Source organism: Zonotrichia leucophrys, chromosome 7 (assembly GCF_028769735.1).
Source record: "Zonotrichia leucophrys gambelii isolate GWCS_2022_RI chromosome 7, RI_Zleu_2.0, whole genome shotgun sequence".
NCBI lineage: Eukaryota > Metazoa > Chordata > Aves > Passeriformes > Passerellidae > Zonotrichia > Zonotrichia leucophrys.
The window spans coordinates 13,593,931-13,612,153 of record NC_088177.1 but is presented as its reverse complement, the minus strand read 5'-3'; the positions used below and the strand labels follow the sequence as shown (position 1 = coordinate 13,612,153).

At 41.4% G+C, this 18,223-nt stretch overlaps 1 protein-coding gene across 4 annotated transcripts in view; it reads right to left on the bottom strand.

The window, feature by feature from the left end:
• Positions 1-7,975: 7,975 nt before the first annotated feature.
• Positions 7,976-18,223, bottom strand: part of ZNF804A (zinc finger protein 804A) — a 384,349-nt gene continuing 374,101 nt past the window's right edge. For 3 of the 4 annotated variants that reach the window (XM_064718110.1, XM_064718111.1, XM_064718112.1), the window contains one exon: positions 7,976-16,269. In XM_064718110.1, coding sequence (XP_064574180.1) covers positions 13,020-16,269 — 3,250 coding nt within the window. In that variant the 3' untranslated portion in view covers positions 7,976-13,019. The remainder of the gene's footprint in view (positions 16,270-18,223) is intronic. The other variant, XM_064718109.1, reaches the window with a different exon arrangement.

Sequence of the window (18,223 nt, the reverse complement as noted above, 5' to 3'; positions counted from 1 at the left end):
AGGAGAACACTCCATTCATAGCCCAAATGCCATTTCATGGCAAGGCACTCAAGAGAATGTGACCACCTAAGCTGTTTTTTTTAATCTGTACTCACCAATTAGTTAGAGATCATCCACAAGTGGAATGTTTTTTTGTAGATACTGTCACCATGATACATCCTGAAAAATCCCTTTGCCAGGATTTCTTCCCCTGAGAAGATGAGAGAAGTCTCAGCTTCTCCATGTTTTGCTGCTCTGGAATGTGGTCTGGAGATTGTTTATCCAAACATGTGAATTGTTTTTTAATTAATGGCCAAACACCATCAGCTGTGTCAGACTCTCTGAGTCTGCCATGAGTTTTTATTATTCATTCTTTTCTAGCCTTCATCAGAAGTCTCCTTTCTCTTTCTTTAGTATAGTTTTAGTATATAATTTCAATATAATATAATAAATATCATATAAATAACATTATATAATAAATATAATATAGTTAATATAATATTATTGTAATATAATAACATCATATAGTCATAATATTATCATAATATGATGAATCAGCCTTCTGAGAACTTGGAGTCAAATTCTCATCTCTCACCTCATCCTGGGGACCCTCACAACACCACAACAAGATACCACATCCTTTATTTCCAGAGCTCAGAATTTCAACTGTGAATGCCTGAAAAATAAGCAATGTGAGTGACAAATAGGGGCAGGATCTACCCTCTGGTAAGGAACATTTCCAGCTCCTGTGTTCTCTATTTGTAATTGAAAACCATTGATTTAAGTGTTCAAAATGAAAACGTTTGCTCACAGCGCAGTCTCTTTGCAGATCAGAATTAAATCCATAACAGCAGCGATTATGATCACTCTTCTAACCCTCAAAAAACAATTAAGGTTGCTGCAAGGGAGAACATTAACCATGACAGAGCAGAACTGATGAAGAGTGGAAGGCAATGGGCATGAAAAGCCTTGTTCAGATCCCATCAGCTCCGCAGCTGACAGGAATTGTGTGTCTCTTGTAAGAGATAAAAACACTGATCCCCCCTGAGCTGCACATTTACACGCTTGCCTTTCCTCCAGGTGTTTTCTCAGGGTTCTGTAACTTTGCTGGGTAAAGCTTATTTCCAAATATCTGCCTTTTAAATGTTATAGGTGTTAAGGATTTAAGGAATGAGGCAGTGGCACCAAAAGATGCTTAGTTAGATTAACTGCTTTCTATTTAGAAGCTTCCTTGCATGTTGCATTCCTATGGTAACCAGGCACACTCCATCCTGTCACACAACACCCACCTGGGACAGAAGGAGAAAGGGAAATTGTATATTGCATAATTGAACATACTTTTATATTTTTTCAATGTGACCTGGTCCAAATGCATTCACAGTTTTGGTTGGCATTTTTCAGTCTGGAAGAAGTCTGTTCACAGAAGTGACCTGTTGCACATACAAAGAAAATCACTGTTCATCACGCTCAATGTAACAAGAAATATTTCTTCAAAAATCTGCAACTAATTCAATTACAATCTTATTTTACCACTAAACAACAATTTGAGAAAGTTGTGGGACATATCAAAATTGAGCAAATGATTCTTTATAAGATCCAATTATTTATAAGAACCAAAATATTGCCTGTCAGCAAAATCCAACATAGAATCTCTGGAAATCTGTGGTCAGCCTGTCCTTTCCTAAACAGCGCCTACAAAAACACACTCTGAAAATGTGCTGACTTCAAGCAGCCAAAACCTTACCCAAAAAAAGCCAGGTCATTTCATTATATCCCAGTGAAAGAAACCCTTCTGCCAGTGACAATAAGGGTCTCTCTTGTTTTGGTTGTTTTTTTTTAATTGTCTTGCTAATTGGTATTTGGCATGAATGGAAAAATTGGCATGTTTTGTAATTTCAACAAAAGAAGCACAGAGGCAAGAGCTGGATTTTAAATGCTTAATTTTTCATTAAAGTACGCCTATCCATCATATGTGCATAGGGATCTGCTGTTGTTTGATTTCACTGTTTTTTCCAGGCTGTTTTCCCACATCAGGTTTTTTTTTGCTCCATGTAAAAAACTGACCTGTCTGCAAGATATGGTGATATATCCATATGCAGAAAAGTGAGTTATTTATGGTCATTGAGAGTGGAACAGGCTCTTACTTTAAGAAACTGTAAAAAAATGGTCTTAAAAGACTTCAGAACATATTAGATCAAAATCAAGCACCTTCTATAATAAGTGCAATAGCCAAAATGATGGCTGAATCACTTAAACACTAACTGAAACACTAGAGAAATATACAGTCCTGGATTATTCTTCAAGCCCTGTGAAATGAGCAGCACTTTCTCATGTGCATCATCTCCCCTGAATGCACTTTATTACTCAGACTGAGAGGAGAATAGAAGCCAGGTTCTGAAAAATTGATTTAAAGCTGGATTAGTGGCAGTGGTGAACAAGATCACTCCAAACCTCTGCAGCGTTTATGGGCCTTGGCCAGCCTTGATGGTCTCATCAGAACCTGGGACCAAAGGGAGCTGCTGCAGAATGCCTCCCTGTTGCTTGAACTCATGGGTTATCCTCTGTATTTCTTTCAGAAATTATTTATATTTGTGTAAAAATACACTGAGGATTTGCTCAGCAATTTCTTCTGAAATTATATCTGGAAAAAAGTACTTTGTTAGTATTAATTACATTAATACATTGTCTCTCTCTCTTTTCCTAACTGAAAACTTCATGAAAATTAAAAAGTTAATATAAATATATAATCTAGTTATTAACTGTACAAGGTAAGTGTATCCACTGCATTGGAAGGCAAATGGAACAGTTCCAGTCTCCTGAAGGAAGCAGAGAGAAATTATTTCTGTCCTGAGTCACACGCCCCGTTTGTGCCTGAGATAAAAATCAAACCCATGACCCCTCATTTCTGTACATTCTGTTCCTCACAAAACAAAAACCATTTCAGGATCTTGAATCTGTTCTAGTGTGAATATCCAGGGCTGACAGAAACTGAAATTTCTTCCTAACCCCAAACATAATGGCACACATAGCCAGCCTCAGATGCATGCCAGCAGTAAGCAGGAAAGGTTTGCTTTCTCTTCCTCTGTATTTTGCAATGCAAAATGAGTCCCCCAAAATGAAAGGTGTGGTTTTAATCTTCTTTTTTGACAGCTCAGGTACCAACCAACAGCTTTAAAACACATTAATCTGACAAGGAGCATCACAAGACAGAGAGCTGAGAAGAAACTAGAATTCATGTTTAAATCGTCAAAGAAGCAAAGAGGTTGTTTTTTTTTCCCTGAAAAAAATATCCATTGGGATAAACAGTCATTTTCTTATTCTGTAACAGAGCAAGTATATTAAAATTTCTGGGTGATTTGAAAGAAAAAATGTATTATTGAATAAAAAATTAGTTCCCTTTGACAAACATCAAGAAAAAGCCAGTTCTTAAAATCTCTCCTGCTTGTGAAAGGAGAATTAATGTACAAATTGCTGCAGAGACTTTAAAACAAAAATAATATAGCCAGCATTTTTAAAATTACCAAATTCAGTTACTGAATTTTAAAATTTTGGTGAGATGCCAAATGGTATGGTGAGATCTTCTGGGAAAATAATTGGCTGAGATGCCATTAATGGTTATTAATACACAGATATGGCATGCTTGGGATGTTAAACCTTCAGTCTGTGAGGCTGATGATCAGTGTGATAGGGTTGTGGTAAGAGAACATTCAAAATTGTTCTCAGCAGTCTCAGAAGGAGCCTTCAGAACCATTTAATAGATCCAGAAATTCCAATCAGACCCCAAAAGCTGTCAAATCTAGGCCTACTTGGATATCCTGAATTCAAAACCCAGACTGGCTTCAGATTTCTGACCTAAACCTTCATAGAATCAAAACCTCACTGAGAGAGATGAGTTTAGCCTACAAATACATATTCAGAGATGCAGATGAGTATATGCAGATTTCAAGTTAAACCAATACCAACTTATTACTACTTTAATAGAACAGTGACCAGGAAAGGGCCCCTCTGGCAGGATGACATTGTTATCACAGCATAAGAGATTTACACATCACCTAGAGGAACACCTAATTCAGCCCCAGGGAAAGATACCTGTGATCATTCTGTGAAACAGAGCAGCCATTTAATAGGACAAACAAAAAATTATTTGAAGCTGAACTATCAGAAAATGAACACAAATATTTATAACAGAATCACCTGGAAAAATTCCCGGTCTGACACAGCACCCAACTGAAATGGTCCACATGAATTGTGGATCCATGAAACGGCAGGGAAGATGGAAGATATGTAAAACATGAGCACTTTGGGTCACCTGGAATGTTTGTTTCTGATGGCCAGGAGCAATCCACTGCAGAGGAGCACTCCCAGGGAGAACGCCAGCAGGACAGGACACAACTGAGCTCTCACCATCATAAGGAATATTTCAGTTGCTGGGATTAGAAAAACAACAAGTCAGTCACTACTGAATCTCCTGTTATTACCCATTTCTAAGCAAGAAATAGATCCCTCTTTTTATTTTATTTTAAAAGACATGAAAACAAGGTGCTTGAATTAGCCAACAATCAAAGGGTCCAGACAATTGGCAAAATTTCTCTGCAAAACTCCTGCAATTTGAGCTTGTAAGGTCCTGTTTCAGTTCCTCACCTTCCTTTCCACCCCCGCAATGCACCATTGACATCTCCAAACCCTGCTTTTCCTCAGTGGCAGGGAGGCTCTGCAGATTCTGTCCTTTGCTCTCAAATCCCCCAGTCCCCTACACAAACCTACTGAGTGACCCAGCACCAAACTGAGCATTCCCAGACTCTTTTCCATCTAACACCCAGGCTTGGACAACTACCACCACAAAACTGAATTTTGCCTCCCTGTAAATGTAGGCCACAATGACAACAGTAAAATTCCACCTTATTGTTTACATGCACTTAAGGGCAGCCCCGAAAGCTTTCAAGAATTCCTGAGAATGTGAGTACTTGACATTATGGTTTTAGGATAAAATATCGCTCTATTTTGCACATTATTTAAATTACCTTACATTTTTTATTTCCACTGTTATTAAACTGTAATGAATTTATTTGTTTATGGAAGTGTGCACTGCATGTCTAGCACTGTTCCGTAATAGCTGGATTTAGAGCCAGCCTCTGATTTCTATCCTAGACATCATTAAACAATTTATTTTCTGTGATAGGGGAATGTGCTCTTGGGCAAGAGCTCTCCATTAATATGAATTATTAACAATATGTATATATACATGCATTATGGATTTAAAAGATGAAAAGAAAGCTTGCCAGTTATTCTATGGAGCTTTCTCCATCCACGAGGCCACTGAATTTGAGACAGCTGCCTGCTGAATGGTCACAGACAGGGAATCCCTGATGACCACTAGGGTTTTGCTTCCCTCTTGCTAGAATTCCAGCAGCATTCTAGCAATTTTAGCACTATTCTGCAGTGCTTCAGAACAGAATTCTCTGGCTGGCAGTATCTGCTCAGCCCTGCCCTGCTCCTCCCCGTTGCAAGGTGGAGATGGAAAGCAGCCAACAGCTCCCCAGACATCCACACTCCCTGGAAAGGGGTCTCAGCTCTGCCATCAAAAGGCATGCAGTTTTATTTAAAATCATCTTGCAAAGAGGGGTGTTTGGGTAGCTGCAGCATTTGAGGAAAATCCTGTCATATTTAGCTGCTCCTGCTGATGCATCTCTCCAAACACTGCGCAGTGACTGAACAACGGAGGGGAGAGGCAGCTCTGATGTGACACTGTGACACTGCAGCACACAGAGCCTGATGCACTCCCCTCTCACCCACACACTGAACTGGCCTCCACTTGTGTTTCCCTGCATCTGAAAAACACTCTAAAGAGCTGCTTGTGTCTTCAGCCTTTCCAGGGAATCAGTCCCCCAGCTGCTGCAGGATCCCTGCATGCCACAGTGCCGTGGCAGGGAAACCCAGCCCTCACCATCCTGGGGTTAAAAGTAGAAATACCCCCCCAGGATAAGTGAATAAAAAGGAGGCAGGGGGGTTCTAGAGATTAATTATCACTGATTTCTACAGGCTTGAGTTTCTGGAAACTTGTCTTTAAGAACTCTTGCAGCAGTGCTTCCCCTCCACCCAGCCTCATTTGTAGCTCTTTGCTCCACCATCCAGCTCCTCAATATTGGCAGGTCTGACTCCCCTCATCGCCGCCTTTGCCTCCAAAAGTAAACCCACTTTTTATTGTCCTTCAAGACATTCTTCAGAGTAGCAATTCCTGCTGCCTCAGTGCATACTGTCCTACTTCCCATACAACACTGCTGCCCAAAATTCAGCTCCCAGTACTTGACTGGTGACTCAAAACTGCTTTTTCTTGCACAGATGTTGTCTATGTGAGGGTACTTAACATTTTAAGTAAAATATCATTTATATTGCTCTTTTTCTTCATTATCAATTTCTTACCTTACACAACTCCCTCGTGAAACCTTTTGTGATCAACACTCTGTATCTCACCCCAACACTTAGCTTCCATTTAATCTGCTTTTTACAACCTTTAATAGCATTTTGCCTTTTTTATTAACCAATACCACATTCAATGGTCCACATCATTTTATGGAAAATAAACCCCAAAATACACCTAGCCCAGATTTGGTTTCCTCTTATGGCTTGAAGAACAGAGTCCTGACTGACCTCTGCCATGAGCAAGCAACTGCACCAACATCCAACAGAGCTGAGGAAACCCAGCTGGAGACCTGAGACTTCTTCAGCTGGTGGCACTGGAAGAAAATAACTCCCTTTTCATTTCTTCTGCTCCTGGAGAATGACAAGTTAGGAAAAGGTGAGCAAACATGCAGCTGTAGGCAGTGGCAGGGAGAGCAACGGGCTTATTTTGCACACTGAGGGTTCTCTCCATGAATAATTTCTCCAGAGACAAAAGGGACTTTATTAAGAGCAAACTGTATGCAGATTTTCTCCTGCTAACCTGACTTTATTTTTTTTATTTTGACACTGATGGATTGACAGACCAGCTGAGGCAAACAGCACTACTAATTTCACTGGTAAAGAGATACAAAGCAGAGGCATCTGATAAAAAGCAAGTGAAATAACTTTATGCAACTTCCCTCCACCCTCAAGAGGAAAAGATAGGTTCGTTATATTAAAACCACTTTTTTCCTTATTTTTCTGTGTCAATATTCCTCCCTTCAGTGATTTCTCCCTTTCTGCTATGTAGATTTCAAATAAGATATTCATACCACTACTTAAATATGCCTGGAAAAAAAAAAATCCTAAGGCAGTAAGTTGGTACACGTGTACAAACACATGCACACCTGGAGATGTATAAGCACCAAAATGCAGGTAAGGTTCCATTTTCACCTTCGATCCCACAAGGAAAAAGTATTATTAGTATTGTCCAGTTCAGGTTTCCTCCCTCCAGCATCTCCTACAGTGATTGCTTCAGCAGGCATTATTGGCATGGGAGGAGAGATTTCTCTGGATTGCACTGTCACTCTTTCCAGCACTCCAGTGATATAAAAGCCATTTATACAAGAGTCTGTTACATTCAAGAAGCTTTGGGGTCAAATGATTTAGGCTGTTAAATCTGAGGTGCATTGCAACAAAAAATTTGGACCCGAGCTGGGCTTCACTTTCTCCGTATTCACAGTAGTGCAAATATATTCATTTAAATGAATCTCCTAATTGCTCCTGCAGGTTTCACTGGATTAAATCAAGGTAAGACTGCACTAGAAGTGTAAATTTTTTTTCCTTATGTAAATGTAAAATTTTTCCTTATGTCATGTAGGATTTTGAATGTCCAATACTTACTTGCTGTTTCTCATCCATGAGAAAGGTACACGGGTTTTATCCAGCTGATTTACAAACAAGTATTTTCAAAATTATTTTCCTGTTTGCTGTTTCTTTTGAGGAAAAAAAAAATCTCTTTTAAAGTCTCATTCATAGCAAACAAACACCACTTCTGATTTAAGAGCAACCATCTTTAATTCTCATAAATAATACTGTATTCATCATGGGTTCACATGTGAAGCTTGCTAGTGCTTTTCTCTACATGGATTTGCACATTTTGATCTTATCCCAGCAAAAATAAAGATTACTGATGCATTATGCCACCTGCATATTGTATTAATGTAGTTCTACTTATTAAAATGTCTAAGTGAGCCTGTACAGGTAGAGAAATAAATATTCCAATGAACTGTTTTTCTCTTTGGTATTAGACTAGAAGAACATGTAGAAACTAGACTAGAAACACGTTCATGCCCATGTTTCAAAACACTGATGATACAGAACAGAAATTTTAAAGATATAACTTTATAGTCATTAATTATATAAACAGCCTGGCAACAAAGGAGGTAGAAGACTGATTAAAAATGGATTCATTTTTCTTTACCAGACTGTGCTCCTCATCACACCTCATGAAATTATTATTTACCTGAAAGCAGCAAGTATTAGGCAGTTTTAATAAATAAAGAGGCCTCATGCTCCAGTCAAAATAAATCCTCAGTAACACTAATGGAAAATCTTCCTTGGATTCCATTGATTTCAAAAATTCACTAACTGGTCAAAATTTAGACTCAGGGTAGAAATTCTCCCTTATAACCTTTTATAAATACCCATAATATAAAACAGAAGCTTGAAGCAAAAAATAAGATGTCTTATAATCTGTAAAGTTGGTACACTAATTATTGCAGATGAAAGTAATAAATTAGCCTGGTTAATTTTCATAAATAGGCAAGTTCTCATAAACTCTGATAATCTTAGTCACAGAGAAAAATAGAAAACTTTATATAGTTCCTGAAGTAAAGAGGAGAAGGGAGAACATAACATACAAAACCATGCCTGCTGCAAATACTAAATTAAAGTGATCTATGAAATAACATACACATTGAGATAGTCAGTCATGTTAATTTAAAAATATCCAATGATCTTTATACAGTAAAAATGTCTTTACTTTCAATAAAGAGAGTTAATATAGAGCTGTAATATTTTACAACTGGTAGGCACATGGCATAAATGTGTGCACTGCTGCACATACACAAGCCTTTGGGCAATGCACAGTAATTGGAGAGCAGAAAATGAATGTATGGAGTTTAGAACATGTACACTCTGAGCACCGCAGCAAAACACCCATATCAGATTAAAATTTACCACCTTACTTACAAACAAGGAACTGTCTTCAAAATACATTCACGTGGTCATAATGTATTGCCTTAATCTGGGGGAGTTAACAAAACCCTTGGCATTGCAGCACAAGTGATTTTTGGTGGTTACAAACCAAAGCCAGAGGCTGTACATAAATTTACACCAAGGAAGAACCTGAACAAATACATTTAAAGCTGTATTTTAACTGCAGCATATCAAGTAAATATTACCATAACGGAAAACAGTTATTTTGAGAGAAAAGCACAGTTGCAGAAAAGAAACTTGTCAGAAGAATTATAGCCATGTGATCTGTTGTATTAGCAGCACATCATCATGTACAGGAATAAAGAGAATTGGATGTTCCAATAGCTTTGGAAAGCTTTGTTCCAATACCATACCTAAAAGGACTCTTACAAGTGCAAAAAATTGTCAAGCTAATAAAAAGTTAACACGACAGGTAAAGAAGACATTGCTTCATGACCATTTGGTTGTTGTTTGATTAAACTGAAAGGTAAAACCATTCTCACTCAGTGATCCTCCATACAAATTGTTTATTTTACCAAAGACTGTGACCTGCAGTTTTTCAGTGGGCCACAACCCATTGCCCATTTGTGTAGAATCCGAAACTTGATTTCTCCCCAGCAATTAACTCGTGCAGCTTCCAGATTGTGAAGGAAACCAAATTACCAGCCCCATTCTTTGCATATATTGTCAACATTAAAAAAATTCTGTGCACTTACAGACACAAGACAAGAGCCCAGTTATCCAAAATGTCCCTCTGAGCATTCCTTAATGCCCAAGAGCTCCTCTGGACCATTATTATTTCATGGCTCAGGTTACCTGAGAAATGGAATGTCCCCAGGAAGGTCAGTCTGGGCAGGCTGCAACTTTCTAAGGACCAAAATAAAGGTTTTCTTCTCCTCTCTGTGGAACATAGTGCCTTTTCAGGAGTTTCTCTGCAGAGCTGCTCTGGGAAATCACAAATTCTCTAACCTCACACAGTGCTCTGTCCCAAGGTCTAATTCTTGCCCTTTGGGAGCAACACTTTTACTGCTTACACAGTAAATTCAGCTTAGACACACTTAAACTTAAACACACTAGATCTGTGCAAATTTTTAAATTCAGAAGTAAATTATTACATTTAAGGAATTGGGTAGAATTTATTTAGGATTATAAAAATTCAATTACTTAGCACTTGCAATAGTTCTTTGTTTCTAAATTAAACTACCAATTTATGGAATAAAAATACACATTTAATCTGAAATACCAGATAAAAGATACAAAAGAAGAACTACCCTTACATAACTTACTAGGAATTATGTATTTAATAATAAACCAGAAACTCAAAAGAATATTTCATTAGGTAATTTAATTTAGTGTGTTCAATTTGAAACTTAACTTATTTATTTTTATACTGCTTTTGCTTTTACATATGAAGTCACATATACAAACAGTTCTAGCATTAAAGGCAATACCATCTTAGAAAATTATTACATTTTATGGTTATTAGTCTTATATTTTAAATAGTTTATACACTATTGAACAGCAATTACAGTAGATAATAAAGAATTGTGCAATGTCTTAAAACTGTTTAACAACCTAAAATAATTTAAATTGGAAGGAAAAAAGAAGAATTCGAAGGCGTTGGAACATTTTGGGGGAAAAAAATGTGGACCTCCAAGTTCACAGATGGGATTTTTCAATGAACATTGCAACTGAAAATTTTAAATTGGCTATCTTTACTCTGCCAGAACGTGCAACCGTATTAGTCCTATGTGGATTCTTTTTTCTTTTTTTCTCTATGATGAGATGGGTTTTGTCTTTGATGGGAGATCAGAAGGGCAAGAGCCAGGACAAGTCACCCAAGGGACCCAAATCACCCAGGACAACCCTCCCGCCTCCAAAGGAGATTCCCCTGCCCGGCCGCAGAGGGTGTAGAGGGGAGACAAACACCTTCTGCAGCAGCCTCTGGAAATAAAGCAGTATAAAGTCACTTAGTCCTGTATTTCTCAGGTACCACATGAATAGAAACGGGCACCCACCGGAAGTTAGAGCTAGAGAAAACATACCTTCCCTCTGGCATCACAGGGGGGATGCTCCCCACTCCCACTCCCTGCTGCAGCCTCAGGTGGGGGATACGGGCACTCTCCAGAACCTGGCTGCTCATCTGCTCTTCCTTGGCAACTTTTTGCTTTTTAACACATAAATTAGCCCTTTGTGACCACACCACATGGGAAGATCACGTCCCTTGAGCAGGTGACTGTAATCACAGTGGCAAGATATTGTTTGCCACAGTTTTGATGTGATATTATACTAAAACTTGCAATATCCGTACAGGTAAGTTCTTGCAATATCCATACAGGTAACTCCTAATGCTATCGATGCAGAAAATAAGATTCAGATATATATGTTGTAAGATATAGCATTACTTTATGCCTGTAGCTATTAATATGCAGTGTCTATTAATAATGCTTAAAATTCACTATTCTTCCAGTTCGACTTTATATGATTTTTATTATAGTATATAAAAAGGTGAAAAGAAGTAATTAATGGGGAGAGCCTACCTACCTTTTCTTATGGAGGGCCTACTTCTAGCACTAACCTTCATGCTGCAAATCCTTGGCTTCACTCACATGATAACACTTCATTTTAACTCAAAGGGATGGCTCTACCTCAGAATGACTTCTGCTTTTATTCTGGACTGTCGCAGGCATGGCTCTGATACACCTCATGCTAAAAGCAAATGAGGAGATTGCACCAGCTAAAGCTGGGTGAGGTCTGACAGCAATGAAAAGGCTGCAGAGGTAGGGAGAAGTCTCTGAAACACAGTTAGAAACAATGGCAGTACATTATTACTTCAATTAATCTCTACGCTGTGGTATTCTATTATCTTTAGTGAAATGCTGCCGGAAGAAGGGTGGGGGGGGGGTGAAGTGAGGTAAGAATTTGTATCAAACCCTGGTGGGTTTCCTGATGTCCCCTTCCTGCTGCTAAGAATTTGTATCAAACCATGGTGGGTTTCCTGATGTCCCCTACCTGCTGCTGTGTTCTTGCTGCCTTCACACGGTGCCCAGCAGCAAGGACCTCTCTCTGCTGGGTGGAACCAAGGCTCTACCCTTCCACTACAAGCAACATTCCCTCCAAGCCAAGCTGCTGTCAATATTGGCCTTTCTTCCCCTTCCAGCACCAGCATTATGTTTGTTACATTGCCTTTCTGTGGTTTGGTATAGTGGGGATCAGCTCCACCAGTCAGCAGTGTGTGCACACAGTACAAGTGGGCAAAATTTGTCACGGTGACATCAAGCTGCTAACACAAACACATCTATTACCCTTTCTCTCTGGCTTGGTGAGACAGCTGCCCTCGAGGTATTGGCCTCTGAGCCTCCCTGATAAATCACTGGCGTGTAGGAAACCTGGTTATCCCAGCATAGCAGGGGCAGAGGATGCTATCCAGCTGCAGGAGGACATGGAAGAACAACATCCATGAGGCTTATAATGAAAGATTTTTGATATGCTTAAGTAGTTAACAAAAATTTATTGCAAGAGATAGTTTGTCACTAGATTTACAGTTTCAGAGAACATAGTACAAAACATAGTGCATCAGCTTTGTCTAAACATTAAATAGGTGCAAATACACAAAGATAAAAAAACGAAAAAGTGAATACTTTACAACATAAGTTATAGAACTATAAATATATTTTATATACATTATACATATTCTAAGACATGATTTTCACATATATATATAGTTCGTAATTAGTATCGGACTATTCAGTGCTTTAGCAATAGTGTAGGTCTCAATGTTTCTTGCATCCATATACTTACAGTAAATGCTTCCCGAGGAGCAAGGAATTTTAACCAGTTTAAGAAACAGCAGTTTGGATGAAGGCCTTTTTTTTCCCCTTATTTTTGTTTTTCCGTGTGTCCTAGAAGAGCGGCTGCAGGGGGATGACGGCGGGGTGCGGGGCCAGCAGGGAGGGGAAGCCGGCGGGGTGCGGCAGCGGCGGGAAGGGCAGCGGCGCGGGCGGCAGCACGGCGGGCGGCAGCAGCGGCAGCGGCGGCGGTGCCACCAGCGCGGCCTGGCCTGCCGGGGACACGGCCAGCTGGGCCAAGGGCTGCGCTCTGGACAGGGCCGGCACCTGCGACAGGAACTGCTGGTGCGGCTGCAGCACCTTGAGCACCCCGGCGTGATGCTGCAGCACCGTGTGGTGGATGGTGGTCACCGAGCTGGAGCGCAGCGGCGGCGGTGGCAGCGGTGGCAGGGCTGGTGGGGCCAGGGCGAACTTCACCTTGGCCGACAGCACGTTCTGCGGCACCATCTGCTGAGGGTAGGCCTCCGAGGGGAGCTCCTTGAACTTCTCCGGGCTGTCGGGAGGGAAGAGCAGGGCCTGGTCGGGCAGGGGGAAGGGGGCTATGAGCTGCTCGGTGGTTAGGAAGGTGTGGGTGTTGAGGTGTGCTTCTTTGAATGGCAAGGGAGGGGGGCTGCTGAATATGCCAGGATTGCACTGCAGCCATTCGCCGGCCACCTCGCCCATCTTCTCGTGCGGGAGAGAGTCGGCCAGCTCGTAATGGCAAAGATAGGATTTGGGAGGAGTTTGTTCCAAGTGTCTGTTAGGGACGGGAACTTTGTAACGAGCTGGGTTTTCGCGGCTGTTGACGTTTTCCTTTTTCTTTCCCTCTTGGGGAGCACCCTGTTTGACAGCAGTCGCTGGAGCACTGTGCTGGGGGGCAGCAGGAGCAGCAGAAGTTGTGATGGCGCCATCGGGAAGCGTGGCTGGTGCACTCTCCATCACTGAGCACGCCGTCGCTTTATCATCTTCCACTACCTGCAGATCTGCACTTTCCATAGGTGCCTTGCTCTCCTCCAGCTCCATTGTTTCATCCCTGTCTTTTGCATCATCATCCCTGGGAGCTGCATTAGTTCCCCCTAGATTGTCTTGAGTCGGTAACTCCCCCACAATATTTACTGTAGAACTGGCAGAATTTTCTTTGGAAGATTCAGAGGTCTCACTTTTTGCGTTCCTGTCGAGGAAAACATGATGGATCCTCGCCTTCCTTTTCCTGCGTTTCCCTTTTGCCCTGTGGTGGGCACCTAAAGCATGTCCTTGCCTTAGGTATTCCTCTGCTGATAATGCCTGTCCACAGGAGCTTTCATCTGAGGAAGAGGAGTAGGAATAGGTGTGCTGCCTCCGCTTGCGGTGCGGCTTCTCGGGCTCTTCTGTCAGAACACTGTAACCCCTCTTTGTGGGCTGGGTTTGGCTCGGCCCCTTCTCCTCACTGCACTGTCCCAAACATTTATGCTCTGGGCTACAGCTCGGCCTCCTGACTTTCCATCTGCAGCACGTTTTGGAGTGCCTTAGGCTGTGCCTCCTGGAGCTCAGCTGCTTGGCCTGCCTCCGGGAGCTGCCTTTGCTCTTCCTGTGTGCTCCCTTACAGCCATGGTGGTGATGGGCGCTGCCTTTTGCACTCCAAAAGTCACACCAGCCTCTGTCCCAGTGAATGTGATCTGAGGCAGACACGACTCTCTTAGGACCACTGTCAATGCCAAATTTTGGCTGTGGCTGCTGCACCTCGCCTGCAGTAAACCAGATATTTCCTGCATCGTGCCTGCACTTCTCTGCATTGTTTTGGAGGTGCTGATATTTATTTTCATCTCTGTAAGCAACTTCTTTTTCAGTTACTGGAGACATCTCCATTTCTGCTACTGTTGTGTCTCCACAGTGATGATAATGACAGTGACATAATTTTCTTCTCCTTTTCCGTTTTCTGCTTTTGTGAAGCCATTTTTCATGGCCTTCTTTGATCCAGACTTTGTTGTATTTCTCATCTATCACAGTGTTTTGTCGTAAGGGGTTATGAGATATGTGATACTTTTCTATTTTTCTAATCCTGAATGACTCATCCAAGGACACTTTGTTTTGATTTTTTGCAAGGTCACAATTTCTGAAGAGGGAAACATCACTTAACAGGGGTATTGTATAGTTGCACACGTTTTTATTCACTTCTACTTCATAATCACCACACTCTGAAGTCGGTCTTTTTGTAAAATCTGAGACTAAGATATGATCAGATTCAGTTTTATGGTGCAAATGAGGTATGTTGGGTTGATGCTTGGGCTTTTCTTGGCTTTCACTTGGTCTTGATGACTTAAAATCAAAATATAAAGGATTACAGCTATAAGAAATTGATGGGTCTGTACTTGTGTAAATTAACATTTCTGATGGCCACTGAAGAACATTTGATCCATATTTGCTGAGTACAGGAACAAAGGGCTGACAGGGTCTTTTGTATACATCTGGTTTGCCCTTTGGGGCTTCACTACCTTCTTCAGATGGTGCTGGAGCTGCTGCATCGGCCCCCAGAGTTTTTATTTCAGTTTCAGTTGCAGGTGCATCCCTGTTCCCATCATTACAGTTTTCCTCTGCAGCATCCTGCAGAGAGGAGCACTCCTCCACCAGTTCCTGCTCAGGAGCTCTGTCTGCCTGCACCTCTGGGGACAGGGGCAGGACCTGGGCACTGTCTGCAGCCAGGGCCACCCTTTGGTCCCCTAACTCGGCCACACTCACACCCACACCGTGGCCATCCGTGTCTGGGGACACCAGCTGCTTTGAGTGGGGCATGGCAGGAGGCAAGGCTGGGCTCTCCAGCACCCTGCTCCCTTCACTGGACAGCTCCTGAGCTTCAGGAGCCTCTGCTGTGTCCGTGCATTTCTCCACCAGTGGGTGAGAGCAGTTGTGTTTCTCCTCAGGGCACACGGCTATTTCTGCTGCTGCCGAAGGAGACTGAAGGCTGCACGTTCCTGGAACAAACCTACTCCTCCTGCTAAATCCATGCTCCATGGAGGCTTCCTCATTAAACTCATAGAAAACAGCAGCTGAAGACTCCAGTTTGACTGCTGCTTTCTTGGGAAAAGCAAAGGAGAACCCAACTCTGTGTCCTTGAGCTCCTTGAAGCTGATCCCCGCATTTGTTAGGGTCGGATTGCTGACCTCCTGCATCTCCAGGAGAGGGAGAAATAACAGAAGCCATGTCCTTGCAGTTCTGTGCATCGTGCATCAGCGTGCAGCTGAAGTCCTGGCTCTGGGCAGAATCTGTGGCAGCACTTTTGGGGACATCACTGCAGTCATCTCGCACGGTCACCGTGGTGGATTTGAACATAGGCCCGCTCCCAGGAGCACTAGGAAGGAAAATAAAACTTTGGGTCAATAATGTTCAGAGAGCTGCTGACAGAAACATGGTGTTACATGGGTGTTTAAGGGAGCTTTTTAAGGAAAGAGGAAGACTCTGCAGTACAAAAAAATGCCATCTCTTATAATAAAGATCAGTTGGCTAGTAGTAAAAAATGAGTAAATATTATGCTCCCAGCTCCTTCATGTGAAGTTATCAGCTGAAGGACTAACATTCCTACAAAGTAGTTAACTTTTCCTAGACAAATTGGCTGGCCAAAGAAGAAACTGTCTGTCTCCACAAAAATCTTGCTTCTCCTCCCAGCAGACCACCGTGGTTACAACACTATTACTACACACTGCAGTTTTACATTCCTTCATGCTACAAAATACATTAAAGCAGAGGGTGCTTCATGGAGCACTTCCCACGTAGCCATCATTCCAGAGACTGCTGCTCTGCCCACAGGCAATCCCCCAGCAGCTCCCATCCTATTTGTGTGCACAGACCCAGCCATCGCCACCCTCAGCAATTTCTTTCATGGAGAAATAAAACTGGGGAGAGGATTTCAGCTGGCAGAAGTAAAGTAAGTGATTCATCCCTCTTGAGAAAAAAATTTATCACTGTCTACTTCTGTTCTTCATTTCATGTCCTCTTCCCATCTGTTCTATTTGACTTAATAGGAAGCAAAGAGAGGAGGAAAAAGTGTTTAAGCTGACAATTTTCCAGGATCCACAGAAGCTGCTCAGCACTAGGAGTAATGGACCTACATTAAAACCATTTGTTTGTTTGTTTTAGTCAAATCACTCTGTGTTACAGTGCAGAGCAATACTCACTGATGAGTCACTGGTAACACTTTCAAGAGTCATTTAAGACCCCAAGAAGTGCTGAGATGAGGAATAACGTCTTTACCCTGTCAGGTCTAGAAATTAAGGTAGAGGTTTTATGAGAAAGCAATTCCTCATGAGAATTCCTGCCTTGCCCAGTTCTTTATAAATTTGAAATATATATTAAACCCACACAGAAATCCTTTCTTTCACAGAATAAAATGGTGACTTCCATGAAACCAGCCTAGAAAATGCCAGTTTAAAAAATCCTGTGTGTCTGTCCACGTCACACCTCTAAGGATGCACCTCTAGGATGCAAAGTGGTAGCAAATAGCAATTATGAGATAGATAAATTAGGCTCAGAAAAAAAATTCTTCAGGAACTAGCAAAAGGATATTAAAAAAAAAGCAACAAATAACACAGAAACAACAAAGCCTTGCAAAATCTGTGCTTCACTAGCATGGAAAAAGGAAAATAGCAATTATTCTTTCCTCTTTCTAATGCAATATGCAAAATGCAAGTTTTGGATCATGTTTAGGGGGCATGATATCTGATAGACTCTAGTATAAAACATGAACAGTTAAAACACTCATGGAGGAGAAAGAGTCTCCACATGAGTTATCACAGGAATATTAAAAAGTTAGGTGTTGTGTTTCTCCTGTCAAGCAGACCCCACAACATTCATGTTCATCCACCTGCTCATTCAGATTTTGTTTCAGGACACTGCCCATCATCCAAACTAGGGACAAAGAGAATATTTCTGAACAGGAGCTGCAGTTTGGTTGGACTTCTCTGTTTGTTCATCTTGGGGTGGGGGGGAAGGCTGAATAAAGAGAAAACATTGCCATGAACATCTATATTTTTTCTGTCTTTTCTTCTCCAGGGATTACACTGTGACAAGTACATATATCTTCAGTGGCTTATCAGTGTCAGAACTGTGTCATACTTTTGAGAATTCAGTCACAACAAGCAAGCTCAACTCTAATTTCAACACCTTGCCTAGAAACAATACTAAAAATGCACAAGCAGCAAGGAGTCGCTTTTGCAGAGGGAGGTAAACACTGCTGAGCAGGGGAAAAAGAAGCATTTACCTTTTAATATAAAAAATCTGGCTATTGAGATCTAAAGCTAGGTTTCTGG